This window comes from Sceloporus undulatus, chromosome 4, assembly GCF_019175285.1.
Source record: "Sceloporus undulatus isolate JIND9_A2432 ecotype Alabama chromosome 4, SceUnd_v1.1, whole genome shotgun sequence".
NCBI lineage: Eukaryota > Metazoa > Chordata > Lepidosauria > Squamata > Phrynosomatidae > Sceloporus > Sceloporus undulatus.
In genome coordinates, this window is record NC_056525.1 from 221,870,673 (window position 1) to 221,885,613 (window position 14,941).

At 38.7% G+C, this 14,941-nt stretch overlaps 1 protein-coding gene across 2 annotated transcripts in view; it reads left to right on the plus strand.

The window, feature by feature from the left end:
- The window catches only part of SPAG1 (sperm associated antigen 1), a 57,873-nt gene that overhangs the window by 179 nt on the left and 42,753 nt on the right, over positions 1–14,941 (plus strand). The window contains exons 2-7 of one of the 2 annotated variants that reach the window (XM_042465008.1): positions 2,047–2,188; positions 3,214–3,373; positions 5,496–5,618; positions 8,912–8,979; positions 10,692–10,804; positions 12,148–12,253. In XM_042465008.1, coding sequence (XP_042320942.1) covers positions 2,049–2,188; positions 3,214–3,373; positions 5,496–5,618; positions 8,912–8,979; positions 10,692–10,804; positions 12,148–12,253 — 710 coding nt within the window. In that variant the 5' untranslated portion in view covers positions 2,047–2,048. The remainder of the gene's footprint in view (positions 1–2,046; positions 2,189–3,213; positions 3,374–5,495; positions 5,619–8,911; positions 8,980–10,691; positions 10,805–12,147; positions 12,254–14,941) is intronic. The other variant, XM_042465009.1, reaches the window with a different exon arrangement.

A 14,941-nucleotide genomic window follows, 5' to 3' on the forward strand; every position in this document is an offset into this window, starting at 1 on the left:
AGAGAAAGAGGGCCGCGGGAAAGCAGTGGGTGCCAAAATGGCAGCCTTGAAGGCGGTGATGATAGCAGAGATGTACTCATGCCTTCTTTTAGTCCAAGGCTGCATCCCCACTGCAGAAATAATCCAGCATGGCACCGCTTTGGCTGCCATGGCTCCGTGCTATGGAATTCTGGGAAGGGTAGTTTGTTGTGGCCCCAAAACAGAGCTTTCAAAGGTACCCCCCTCCCCTGAGGAGAGCAAACCTCTCTGGCCCCATAACAAGCTACAGTTCCCAGAAGTTCATAGCCTGGAGGCGCAGCAGTTGAAAGAGGTACCAAACTGGGTTATTTCTGCAGTACGGATGCAGCCTGGTCCTCCTTTCCTGAGTGTATAATAGATAAGCACATCTTCTGGATAGTGCCTGGTCTCTCCCCCCCCCCTTTTTTTTTTTTAGTCCAAGGATGCATCCCCACTGCAGAAATAATCCAGTTTGAGACCACTTTAACTGCCCTGGTTCAATGCTAGGGACTTCTGAGTACTGTGTATGTTTCGCCACAAGAATCTACACTTCTCAGATTTTCCCAGGACAGTTAAAGTGGTTTCAAACTGAATTATTTCTGCAGTGTGTTTTGGCCCTAAGATTACCCTTTCATTTTATAATCAAAATGATGGTGTTTTGCTGTTCTTCGGCTGCAGTGTGTGACTTGTGCTAACACTTGGGCTTTGGGACATAAATAATATTGAGGACAATTCCTTAGATGTCTGCATGCTGTATTTAAGAGGCCTGGCATGCTGCAATACAGAAAGATACATTTTAATGGGTAGTGAGAGAATGTGACTTGTGGCTTTCCATTTGTGATTTGAACCCTGGCCTCCAAACCCATAGTCTGACACTCAAACCACTACACAAGACTGGCTCATCATACCTTTTTATTAGTAGCACACTCAAGTGTTTAAAATCTGAAAAACAGAGACTCGGTTTAGATTAATCCCTATTTTTTTCTGTATTTCCAGCAGTGTATTTATGCATAATGGCTGGGATCCTGTACAGTATATCCTTTCACAGAACATAAGTTTGTGTACACTTAACTAAGGCTGTGTTTGCACTGCTTAAATAATCCAGATTGACACTGCTTTAACTGCTTATGGCTCAATGCTATGAAATTCTGGGGATTATAGTTTGTTGCAGCACCAGAGCTCTGACAGAGAAGGCTAAATGCCTCATAAAACTACAGTTCCCAGAATTCCACATCATTGAGCCAAGGCAGTTAAAGTGCTGTCAACCTGGATTATTTCTGCAGTGCAGATGCAGCCTAAATAGAAGAGGCACTAAGAAACTACGGTTATTGAATTGTGAAGATGCATAACAAGTGTGCATCAGAAGTGTTCACTGTGCACCTGAACCTCCTCATCAGTGTCCCATTGTGCATCGGTCCTTTGGCTGGTTCTGGTATATAGTTACAAAGCAGCAGCCGTCCACTGTATATATGGACATTGTGCATCTTCACAGTTCTGTTTCCTTCACACATACATCCAGTGACGAGAACGCAACACCCCAGCAGCATTCCAGCCTATGGTTCTTACTTGTTCTCTCTTGTCAGAACCAATTTTTAATACTGTATGTAAATAAGAAAAACTTATCCTCTCAAAAGTCTTCTTTTTCCCCCTCTACCTATCAACTGAAGAGACTCCACTAGTGGAATACATTTCAACTGCCATGCTTTGCTGTTGAAGTTGGGAGACCTTTTGGAGATGACTGGGGATGCACAGAGAGAGATGCAGAAGGAAAGAAGACCATTTCATAACTACTGTTCAATTTGTTGTATAAATCCCTCCATCTGAATGGACCTAATGTAGAAAATCTTAAAACAAGCACAAATGGCAAATAGGCCTGAATCATACTTCACCACAAATAGAAATTGTAATCTTACAACATTCTTCTGTTAACTGAAAGGAATTTGCAATATGTGAATGAAACTAATATTTTTTCAGTAACCTTGTACAATTTCAAAATATCTCCGAAAACACTTGAAATATATGGTGTAATGATTATCTCTTTCATTTTAGCTATGAGTGTTGACCAAGTTTCATCCTTGTTTAGTCAAGGAACAACAAAAACATACCACATTCCTATTGAGCATCTGGACTATAAATTCATAGAACAATGTACTGATGTTAAGTATTTGGAAAAGATTCTCAGGATACTAAGGTAAACTTGTTAACAACTTAATTATTTCCTTAATAGTCTTGAAATAATTTGATAGGAATTGTGGTGATTCTTGAAATAAATGAGTTTGTCTAAAAGCAAAAACAAGGTCACTTACTTTAAACATGATGTAAACTAATAGAAAGTGGTAACAGTTTCATTTAATAATAATAATAATAATAATAATAATAATAGGATTTATTTATATGCCGCCCAATCACTGGGAATCCGGGCGGCTTACAACAGAGGGGATAATAGACAGTTCCCTGCCCTCAGGCTTACAATGTAAAAAGACACGGCACAAAAGGAGAAGGGAATGGTAAATAAAATGGTAAAATAAAACTGAAATGGTATGGTCTTGCTATTTCTGTGTAACTGTTGTATAAATTGGAGATCATATACATGAGCAGCTGATGGATAAACTGAGGAGACAGGATGATACTTTTATTAAACCGATTTAGGTAAATTCTCAAAGACATAGCCATGTTAGTCTAGAACAGTGGTCCCCAAACTATGCTATTTAAGGGATTTTGAACTTCAGCTCCCAGAATCCCAGACTATTGGCCAATATGGCTGAGGCTTCTGGGAGCTGAACTCCAAAATCTCTTAAAGGGCACAGTTTGGGGACCACTGGTCTAGAAAATCAGTATGCAAAGGGATCTTACAGCACCTTTGAGAATAACTGAAAGAGAAGTTGGTACCATGTGCTTGAGTCTCTTTGCATAGGGAAGTTCAGTCACCCATTTTGGATGTTTTTTGTTCATATGAAGGCGTTGGAAGGGAAGTGACGTTAAAAATAACTAAGATAAAGATAAGTAAAACAATAATTAACAAGAGAGCACAGGTATGCAGTAACAAGTTGTCCCAATGTTAATATGTACATTTCAATAAATTAAAATAATGAGAGACAGAAGACCAACACATGAAAACATTTCAGAAATGCATTGGTATTACTAAGTAGCCTTTAAAAATCAAAACATTATAATCACTACTATAAACAGTGATGTATTTTATCTGTTTATTTTAAGATCTGGTGAAGAAGGCTTCTATCCTGATCTTATATTGTTTTGTGAAAAACACATTGAGTCTTTGGCTCCAAATAGCAGAGCTTTACGAAGAGATAAACCTGCAGCGACTGTTTCTGACTTTTCTGCTGAGGAATGGGAAAAAATAAACAATGAAATAAAGGTATTGCAAATGTTGTTTTTAAAATAATTATTCAAGGCCTTATCCAGTATTCTATGTGTTCACTTTCCTATTGTACCCAATTGCTTCTCCTGCTCCATATATAGAATTTTCTCTTTCAGTTCACTGAAGGGCTCAGACTGGGTCATCTCTTTAGTAAATAGGAGACCATCTTAGTATCCCCCATGTTGATATATTTGTCATACAAAATAAATTTCTTTAGTATTTCATCTTGGTTCTTATAGTTTTGTTAGATGATCATGGCAAACAATTGAGTGTGCTTTTTGAAGAATATATTGTTTTAATCTTAATTCATTTGTAAAGTTGCCTGTGATATATAGATTTGATAGATACTGGTGGTGTTTTTAGTGCAAAAATTTTGTGAAAGAAAAGGGGTTTGAAATCACCCTCTCTTCCTACAGTTTTAATGACACATTATATATTATATAAAAATAAGAATCATGTAGTACTTGTAATTTGTAATCTTGTCCCTTGTTTGTGTAAGAGACTTCATTGTTAGAATGTATACAGGTTGAGTGCAATGGTGTCACTAGGGAGGTGCGGTGGTGTGGTGTACACTGGGTGACACCCCAGAAGAGGGGTGACACGTAATCGGACCATCCTCCCACTGAGGAGAAGGGGTGAGTACACTCGACCTGCTTCCCCATGGCAACCTCCTCATGAGGAGATCACTGCCACTGTGGCGAAGGAAAAGGGGCGAGTGGTGTCTTTTGTCCCCCCCCCCCCCGGCCTGGCAGCTCTGCTCCCCACACCGGATGACACTTGGATGTGGGACACCACTGGTTGAGTCACCTATATCTGGAATTCCAAAATCCGAAATACTCTAAAAACCAAAATGTTTTCAAATATGACTGAGATAGTGACATTTTTGCTTTCTAATGATTCAGCGTACTTTGTTTCACGCAAAAAGGTAAAGATTTCCCCTTGGACAAGACTGTCTAGTCATGTCTGACTATAGGGGGCGGTGTTCATCTCCATTACTAAGCCGAGGGAACCAGTGTTGTCAAAGACAACTCGATAGTCATGTGGCCAGCATGACTGCTTGGAACACTGTTACCTTCCCACCAAAGAAATACCTATTTATCTACTTGCACTTTTACAAGTTTTCAAACTGCTAGGTTGGCAGACGCTGGGACTAGTGATGGGTGCTCATTCCATCATGTGGCACTTGGGTCTCAAACTGCTTATCTGTCCTTGCAATTGTCAGAGTCAGCGTCTTAATTGCTAGGCCATGCACAAAGTTATAGATAATATTTATAAAATTACATTCAGGCTATATGTATAATGTGTATATGAAATATAAATGAATTTCATGTTTTGATTTGGGTCCCATCTCCCAGACATCTCCTTATGTACATGTATGCAAATACAGGTATCACAAAATTTGAAACTCTTCTGGTCCCAAGCATTTTGATATGGGAGACTGAATCTGTACATTGTCCTTCAATCCAATTATCACGGTGACTCTCTCTCTATATATATATATTAATGGACAAAGAGGTCCCTGTGGATTTGGAATGTCTAAAGAACATCTGTTAGGTGCATAAGAAGAAGAATACAGAAAAACAGAGTTGTTTAATATAGACTAAATGCAATATTAGTCCCAACTAAAGTAGTCCCATTGAAATGAATATAAATTATTAGTCATTACTTCTGAAAATTCCATTTATTTCAGTGAATCTTTCTATTTAGGAATAACATTGGATTTAGCTTTGTATTATATATTGCAAAGAATTATGACCAGGATACAGGAACTGCACAGTTAGCTCAATGTACCCCAGAAGGCTTTGGGCCTGTGTTTCTTGGCCAACAGCCTTCCTTGTCCCTTCATATTAAACAATTTTTAGTGCTGACGTGGTCTTTCAAAAACAATTGTAATACAAGATGAGATTTTGCTACTGAGAGTTTTTAAAAGTGAAAAAAGCAACTGAGCTAATGCAAGTCTTCGGCTATACCTATAGTAGCCTTTAATTCCCAGCCTATATATCCACTTACCCTTTTCCATTAATTTTGCAGTAGAATATTTTGGAAATCATATGCACAATTAAAGAAATACTTTGCACATTCACAGTTTTGATTTTGAATTGTTATCTGCTTATTTCAGAGTTGGGTTACAGAGATGAAAGAAGAGGAATATAAAATGCGGTATGCTACAACTGATGTTTTCAAGGACCATCTGGAAAATTTGCCACCAGTTCGTAGTTCAGACTGGCATCCCATTTGTCAGGTGTGGTCCTTGTTTCCATGCTTAAGGTTCAGTATTTATGCATGAATTTTACTTGGTATCTATCTTTATCCATGATTTATGTTTGCAATAGTTCTATTCATCAGGATTTCCAACACTGTAAATAGGAATGTACATCAGTTTTGGCTGAAGTTTGAACACAAGTGATTTGGACAGGTTTGGGTACTTCTTGATGAAGCAAGTTTCCCTCCAAAACTAATAAAGCTCACTGGAAACTTCATTTAAGTTCAGACTTTGGAAATGTAGATAGCTTGATTTCCAGAATAACTTTTCTATGGAAATCATCTGGACAGGGGGGAGGATCAAGTGGAGTCGAGTGACTGACACCTCTGCCTTCTAATCCCAGGGCATGTTTTACAAGAGCCTGCCAAAACATTTTGGAAAGGGACTCTAACTTTAACAGTTGATTTCTGCTTCCCAGCACCACCACAGTTTACTAGTTAGAAAGCCTTAAATTGGATTTCAAGTGTCACCTTTCAGCTATCTGCCCTAGGGACATTTGTATGACTTGTTCCATTTTCATACCAATTGTCTCCCACCCCACTCCCAAAAGAAGGAAGAGTAAACAAATACCATCTCCTGTTTTTGACTTCCCTTTCACATGAACTTATCATTTTAAAAGTTTGCTTACTTAGGGCCATGTTGTATGCTAGCTGTCATTGTCATACCAGTGGTCTACAAGAAACATAGGTATACGAAGATATCTTTGGATATCTTCTAAATGGAAATGGTGCTATTACACAAAAATAATCTAAACCTGTTAACCTGAAGCATGGCGGACTTTCTCCCCACAGAAGAGACAAATATGTTACAGATTTCTTCCACTTCTTCCTAGAAGTTTTTAAAAAGGTAATTCTAAAACATTTTTAAGGGGTGTAATGAAAAGGCACTTATTTCTCTGTGTTTAGACATAATATCTTTCTAAACGGCTATTAAGACCATGATTTCATCATTTCTGACAGAGAAGAAGGCTTATATCCATTTTTGTATTTCCATGATAGTTAAAGGGAGGCACATACTGTACCTTGTGATTTCCATCTTTCAGGTTTGGGACCTGAGTTGTAGTGGATTTTTTCTTAATCTGTCCAAGCAGAAGCAGGCTATTTCCCAAAACCTTACCCTAATCTGGTGCTCCATGCTTACCTCTGCTTCTACATATTTATGTGTGTTTGCAAAGGATATATTTATAAGTCACAAATTAAGAGGGTGCTATTAATACCTAGCTATATATTAAGATGAATTGTGTGACTTACTGGGGCTTCTGGAGATGGAACAGTTCATTCGGCTATTTTAAAAGAAACATAACCTGAACTTTAAATATATTAATAGCCAAGGGTGGTGCTCCATTCCTGGCAAAGGTGCACCAAAAGGATGGTGCTCAGTCAATTCTAATAAGTTCTGATTAGAACTGCTTTTTTGTATCTATTTCTAAGGCTTCAATCCTTGGCTTGAAACAGCCTGGGTCACTCTGTGGGATGAATTTGCTTGAAGAGAGATGGTAAATATGGGTCCACTGATTTTCCTGAACATTTTAGGGAAGAAACACATGGCCCTTTTGCGCTCTCTTCTGGGTGCCACATGCTCCTAAGCCACCCAGCTGTTTACACAGGGACCGGCTTCCAGACACTCTGGTGGCATAGCATTTATATTCCTTAAAGTCGACTTCCAGCAACGGTGAGATGGAATAGCTAGCTTTTTGCTGGCCCAAAGCGTCTCTTTGCCACTGCTTTTTTAGCGGGCAAAAAGGCAGATTGGGGCTGCAGCCTGCAGTTGCCACAACCCCAATCCAGCTTTGGGAGGGGCAGCTTAAAGCCACCCCTTCAGAGTGGTCTGTTTCACCTCAGAGTCATTCTTGATACCAGTGACATAGTACTGTTTTGGATAGGATCTCTCAGTTGGGAGCAGAGGCACTAAATTAATTGATTCCACGTTTACTTGCAGGGTTGATTCCAGTAGGTGGTGCTGTTGGGTTATAGTTCACTCATTGACAATTGTGTTTTGGCGTCACAGGGAGTGTTGTTCTTTACCTGTGTTTGTGTAAGCAGTACTTAAAATGGATCCCGGAAGATGGTTTCAGGATAAAAAGAGAGATTAGAGGAAGATGCAGTATGCCCTTTCCAATCACCTATTTTTTTCGTCGCCTATTGCTTTTGCTCATAGTTCCCTTCTCTCAGGCACTTATTTAGCAGAGCTAAGCTTTCATGGAGAAAAGCCCTTGGAGAGAGTTGGGCATTGGTGAGAAAGAAGGATCCAGCATGTTGTCCAGTGTGTCTCTATCTGCTTTAAACTCCTGCCCACCACTTCAAACACATTTGGCACAGTCCACAGTGTAACGTATGTATCATGCTGCTACATAGGATGCAGTGCAGGTCAGTTTTAAATTTGGGTGCCCTTCTTACAAAAAAAACACCTTTATTTATATACCACCTCATACTGAACTAACAGTTTCTAAGTGGTTTACAATTGTAAGCTAATTGCTCCCAACAGTCTGGGTACTCATTTTACCAACCTCGGAAGGATGCAAGCCTGAATCAAGCTTGAGCACTTTTGCTGGGATTGAACTCACAACCTTATGGTTTTGAGTGAGTGGCTGCAGTACAGACATTTAACCACTGCACCACCAGGGCTCCTTACAGTCTGTTACCTAGCAAAAAATAAAATAAAATTCTCTCGCTCTCTTTAGAGTGGAGCTGCAGACCAGACCATAGCTTCTGCTTTTCAGATAAGAATATTTAGTACTGAAACTAAAAATTGATATGGACATCACTGTAGAAAAAACAGCAAGTGAAGGGGTCATTTAATGGATATATCAGAATTCAGAAGCTTCCATTTGTACTAGCAATAATAGATTGAGACATGAATTAAATCTCAGTCTTATGTGACAGGATATGAACAACAGTGAAATAAATGGAAATAGAAATATTTTCAAATATTTGAAGGGATGTCCTATTGAGGATTGAGCAAGCTTGTTTTCTGATGCACCAGAGACTAGGATATAGAGCAATGGATTGAAACTACTGGAAAAGAGATTCATCTAAACATTAGGAAGAAAGTCCTGACAGTAAGGGCTATTTGGCAGTGGAACACACTGCCTTGGAGGATAGTGGAATCTCCTTCTTTGGAGGTTTTTACACAGAGGCTGGATGGCCATCTGTCAGGAGTGCTCTGATTGTGTATTCCTAAATGGCATTGGATTGGATGTCTCAACTCTATGATTCTGTTAAATTCTGTTACAAACAATTTATTTTATCACCTTGTCTGTCCCTTCATTACAGAGTAAAACTTCAAAAAACAGAGAAGTAAAGAAGAAAAATGTACCGAGGGATTATAGAGAGTGGGATAAGTATGTCACATGTCTTCCACTAATTATTTTATACATTTATTTGTTCATCTATTAAGTATTACTTGGGTCTTTAGGAAGGTATATTTTAATATATTTGTATTAGGATTACAGCAATTAATAGAATGATTGACTTAATTTCTTTTGACTTGAATGAGTCTGCTCTAAGTATGACTGAGTCAACCACATATTAGCATTAATAATTTTTATACAAAAGTATAGGATTATAAATATACAAATTACATTTTTTAAAAATAGTATTCAGTCTGTGTTCTAAAATAAAATACACTAAACTAGAACCCCTTTTTAGAAAGGGAAGGGGTTTGTACTTCACACATCCCTGGCTAAAGAACAAAGATTCATTATGCTAACTTGTGTGACTGACCCATTTAAGATATGTGTGTGTTATGTGTCTTTGAGTTGTTTCAGACTTAAGGCAACCCTATCATGGGGTTTTCTTGGCAACATTTGTTCAGTGGAGGTTTACCATTGCCTTCCTCTGAGACTGAGAGCACGTGACTTACTCAAGATCACCTACTGGGTTTCATGGCCAAGCAGGGAAGTGAACCCTGGTCTCCACACTCCTTGTAGTTCAACATTCAATCCCCTATACCAGGCTGGCTTTCTGTTTACGATATAGTGGGGCACGTGCGCGCACACATACACCATTTGGAGGTTACTGCTTAAGAAATGGCACAATTTCAGATTACACCTTGGCATTGCTGACAGATTTTTTAAATGTACAAACTGACAAAAACAGCAGCCCACAAATTCAATATATAATGGAAATTACAGATTCAGCTCTGAGCCTGGATCACTAAATTTCAGCAGTGGCCAGGAGTGCATTTACACAACTAAAGCTAGTGTGCCAGCTGCTCCTATTCCTTGAGATGTCTGGCTGTGGTGACACATGCCTTACATCCTATTTGGACTACTATAGTGCAGTCTATGTGGGGCTGCTTTTGGAAACTATGCAGAAACTTCATCGGGTCCAAAATGCTAACTGGAGCCAGTTATAGGGAGCGTATAACTTCCTTATGAAAAGGGCTTCACTGGCTACCAGTTTGTTTCCATGCACAATTCAAAGTATTGGTCATAACCTATAAATGCTCTGTATGGCATAGGTACCAACTATCTAAAAGATCATATCTCCCTATACAAACCTGCTAGAGCCCTAAGATCTTTAGGAGAAGGCTTTCTCTTGGTCCCACCACCTTCACATGTGCACTTGGTGACGACATGAAACAGCACCTTCTCAGTGGCTGGTCCCACTCTCTGGAATGCCCTTCCACAGGAGACTATACAGGTCCCCTCCCTGCTTTCCTTTCTCCAGAAGGCAAAGATCTTTTTATTTAAACAAGTTTTTAATGTGTAAATAGGGGACTTTCTGACTGAGATGTTTTATTTATTAACTTTTGTGTGTTTTTGAATTATTTTACATTTTTAAAGTGTGGATTTTAATTGGTTTTTTTTAAAAATAAGGTTTTAATTTTTTAATATTAGTTATTAATTTGTATTGAAGTTTTTAAAATTAAAAGTTTTAAAATTTGCTTTCTTTGGGAGCCTTGGATCCCACTCTGGCAGAAAGGCAGCATCCAAACAAAATAAAATAAAATAATAAATTTTGATGTCAAACTATGTTATAATATTAGATCATTTTATACATATGCACAATATAGATAGATATTTATTTTTAAAATGGTTTTCAATTTAAGGTTTGATGTGGAAAAAGAATGTTCAAGAATGGATGGAAATGAAGGAAACCAGTTTTCTAAAAGCAATTTTAATACTAGTATAAAGTTACCAAAAATGAAAGTAGATACTACAGGTAAGTACAGTAAGAGATTCTCAGTAATACAGAGATTGTTTTTATTATTGCTGCTGTTTATTGCAAAATAAGAAGTCTAAAAAAAAGAAAAAGAAGTATTTCAAAATAGAAATAGAAGGGTGAAAGTCATATGGTTGTTTTAAAAAAAAACCCTACGGACTATTACAACAGATTGAGGGACCAACAGGAATATTTCCTCCATCTGTTTTTCCCCCTACATTTACTTTGATTGCCATGCCAGTCTAAGGTTTCAGGCAAAGATATTTCCCAGTTTTGCAGTCTGAGATTCTTTGAAATGGGGATGTGGATTATAGTTGGAGCTGTCTCTAAGCTACCTCTGAGTTTGCTTTTCATTCAAAAAATTCCAAAGCTGGTATAGCACTACATTAGAACCCACAAAATATAGTAAAAACAAGTAATAAAACCATTGCCTGTTAATAAAATAATAAAATATGTAATTAAAATCACTTAAATAACTACAGCTAACTGACCAGATCAGTGATCAGGAAAATGCCTGGACAAACAAATAAGAACTCTCCTGACAGCAGAAACACCCTGCATTGGGACCCTGCCAGATCTCAATTCGAAGATCACTTCATGTGACATGTGCCATAATAAAAAGGGTTCTTTTCCACATTTCAGAAAGAGAAACATTACCATAACCAAAGTCACTGGAAGAACATGGCCTCTTAGACAGCTTTGTTATGGGGCTCTTTGTTATGGAGCTGTTTGAGTTCTTAAAGTCCCATACAAAATGCACTTTGTGTCCTATATGGAGTAGGGAGGCAATTTCACTATGGCCCCATACAGACAGGCCAAAATAAAGCTGCTTCAGGTCACTTTGGAGGTATGCTGTTTAAATTATGCATGCGTTCTAAGAGACTGGAAGCCACACCAAAGCCACACTCCAGTCCTAAGGACTGGAGCGTGGCTTTGGCGCGCGGGTTCTGGACTCGTAGAACACATGCATAATTTAAACAGCATACCTCCAAAGTGACCCGAAGCAGCTTTATTTTGGCCTGTCTGTATGGGCCCCATGTTTCTCTTTCCTGTGATGTTTTAGGCCTGGGGGCCTTTTTCAAAACTGGAAGTGTCTTCTAGTCATTCCTTGATTTTGAACAATGTGCTCCCTGTGCCTAAAAGAGCCAAAAGGACGGCTAAAAACATGTCCCCTCAAAGCTGCAGGATGACATTATAGGTGGAAATAATTTTAGGAGGACCAAAGGCATAGTGAGAGGGTATATACTTGAAAAGTTGCATACCAGTGTTATAATATTTTATATCTAAATATTTTTGTTCATCCTAAAAAATTTATTCCTTTACTATGTAATCAACATATTTAGGTATGTCTACAAAAGAAAAGAACTTTATTGCTAATCGTGAAAAAGAGAAGGGCAATGAAGCCTTTGTCACAGGAGATTACAAAGAAGCAGTTGCCTACTATATGCGGTGAGTTAGTGCTAATTGAGTCATTTATTTTAATTTGTTACATGAGTTTTGAACTAATAAAGAATTCTACATCAAAAGCTAGTCCATTTCAAAGTTGGAAGCTCTAACATAACTCGCTGTCCTGAAAAAACTTCTGAGTTCCTTGGGCCCTAAATGTATAAGTTTGATAGTGTTTTAAATAGCAGCATTAGTAGTAAAGAGAGATGTCATAAAAGCAGTCAAAGGATATAGTGCAAAGTCTGACCAAATAATATCAACAAGGCTTCAAGGAAAACATATCAATATAACCATGATCCAAAATTATGCTAGAGTTACAGAGGTAGAAGAAGAAAAAAACGGAAAGATTCTGTTTTGAAGTCCAGACACCATAACAGGACTTCTTGTTAATCATAACAATTAGAATGCAAAAGTAGGAAACAGAAGAATAAAAAATTGTAGGATAATTTGGCCTAAGATCAAGAAGCATAGCAGGAAAGCAACTGATTGAGGTTTGCAAGGGCAACAGTTTGTTCATTGCAAAGATATTTCTTCAAGCAACCAAAGAGATAACTGTATACATGGGCATCACCTGATGGCCAACACAGAAATCAAATAGACTACATAAACTGAGGCAGAAGACAGAGAAGCTCTATTATTTTTGAATAGAAACAAGTCATGCCAGACAAATCTTATCTCTTTCTTTGATAAAATTACCAGCTTGGTAGATGAAAGGAATGCTGTGAATATAGTATATCTTAATTTCAGTAAGGCCTTTGACAAAGTTTCTCATGACATTCTTGCAAATAAACTTGTAAAATGTGGGCTAGACAACATAACTGTTAACATGGATTTGTAATTGGTTGACCGTCCGAGCCCAAAGGGTTCTCAACAATGGCTTTTCATCCTGGAAAGAAGTGATCAGTGGGGTCCCGTAAGGCTCTGTCCTGGGCCCAGTGCTATTCAACATCTTTATCAATGACTTGGATGACAGAATTGGGGGCATACTTATCAAATTTGCAGATGACACCAAATTAGGAGAAATAGCTAATACTCCAGAGGACAGGATCAAAATTCAAAACATTTTGAATAGAGTAGAAAGCTGGGCCAAAGCTAACAAAATGAAATTCAACATGGAATTAGGCCACTTAGGGCGGAAAAATGAAATGCAGAGATATAGGATGGGGGACACTTGGCTGAACAAGACTACATGTGAAAGGGATCTAGGAGTCCAAGTAGACCACAGGTTGAACATGAGTCAACAGTGTGACGTGGCAGCTAAAAAGGCCAATGCAATCAATAAAAGTATAGTGTAGATCAAGAGAAATAATAGTGCCACTGTATTCTGCTTTGGTCAGGCCCCACCTGGAATATTGTGTCCAGTTCTGGGCACCACAGTTTCAAAAAGGACATTGAGAAACGAGCGTGTCCAAAGGAGGGTGACTAAAATAGTGAAGGGTCTGGAAACCATGTCCTATGAGGAATGACTTAGGGAGCTGGGGATGTTTAGCCTGGAGAAGAGAAGGTTAAGAGGTGATATGATATTTAAACAGGGCTATCATATAACCTCTTAACCTTCTCTTCTCCAGGCTAAACATCCCCAGCTCCCTAAGCTTGTTCCCTCCTAAATATGACATCCCTTCACATATTTAATTTGAAGGGATGTCATATTGAGGAGGGAACAAGCTTGTTTTCTGCTGCTCCAGAGAACAGGACCCGGAACAATGGATGCAAGCTACAGGAAAAGAGATTCCACCTCAACATTAGGAGGAACTTCCTGACAGTAAGGGCTGTTCGACAGGAGACGCACTCCCTCGGAGAGTGGTGGAGTCTCCTTCCTTGGAGGTCTTTAAACAGAGGCTGGATGGCCATCTGTCAGGGATGCTTTGATTGAGAGTTCCTGCATGGCAGGGGGTTGGACTGGATGACCCTTGTGGTCTCTTCCAACTCTATGATTCTATGACAAGATTGTGGTACATACCATGAACTGCTGGTATCAAAAATTAGAGTAAAGCTAAGAAGGACACCATTGTGCCAAAATACAACTTGAAGAACATCCCCGTAGAATTTAAGGACAATGGAAGAAATAGTTTTGCAGTATAAAGCCTAAATGATCAGGAGCCAGAAGAACTCTGAACTGAAGCCAGGGACATTATGAGGGAGAATTTGCAAAAAGATACTATCTGCAGCCAAAAAGAAGGAGAAACTTCAGTGAATGACAGATGAAACTGTTCAAGCAGTTAGGGACAAACAAAAAGCAAATACTGTGTCTTAATAATAAAGACTCCCACATTTGGCTACAGTAATGGGATTGCCTAAGAGGAGTTATCACAGTTGTTGGTACCAGTGTGATTGCCTCAGTGGAAAACCCCACACTTGATGTTTACATCAAAGGGTGAAACCATCACATAGAGTGTGGAAACCTCACAGCTGATGTAGGTGGCAGTGGGATATAAGGCAAAATCCCCACATAGTCTGCATCTGCATTGCAGAAATAATTCAGCTTGACATTACTTTACCTGCCCTGGCTCAGTGCTATGTAATTCTGGGAACTGTAATTTTGTGAGACATTTGGCCTTTTCAGTCAAAAAGCCCTGGTGTCAAATTCCTAGAATTCCATAGCATTGAGTCATGGCAGTTAAAGTGATGTCAAATTGGATTGTTTCTGCACTGTGGATGCAGTCACAGTAAATTGGGTATAATGCTTTATTC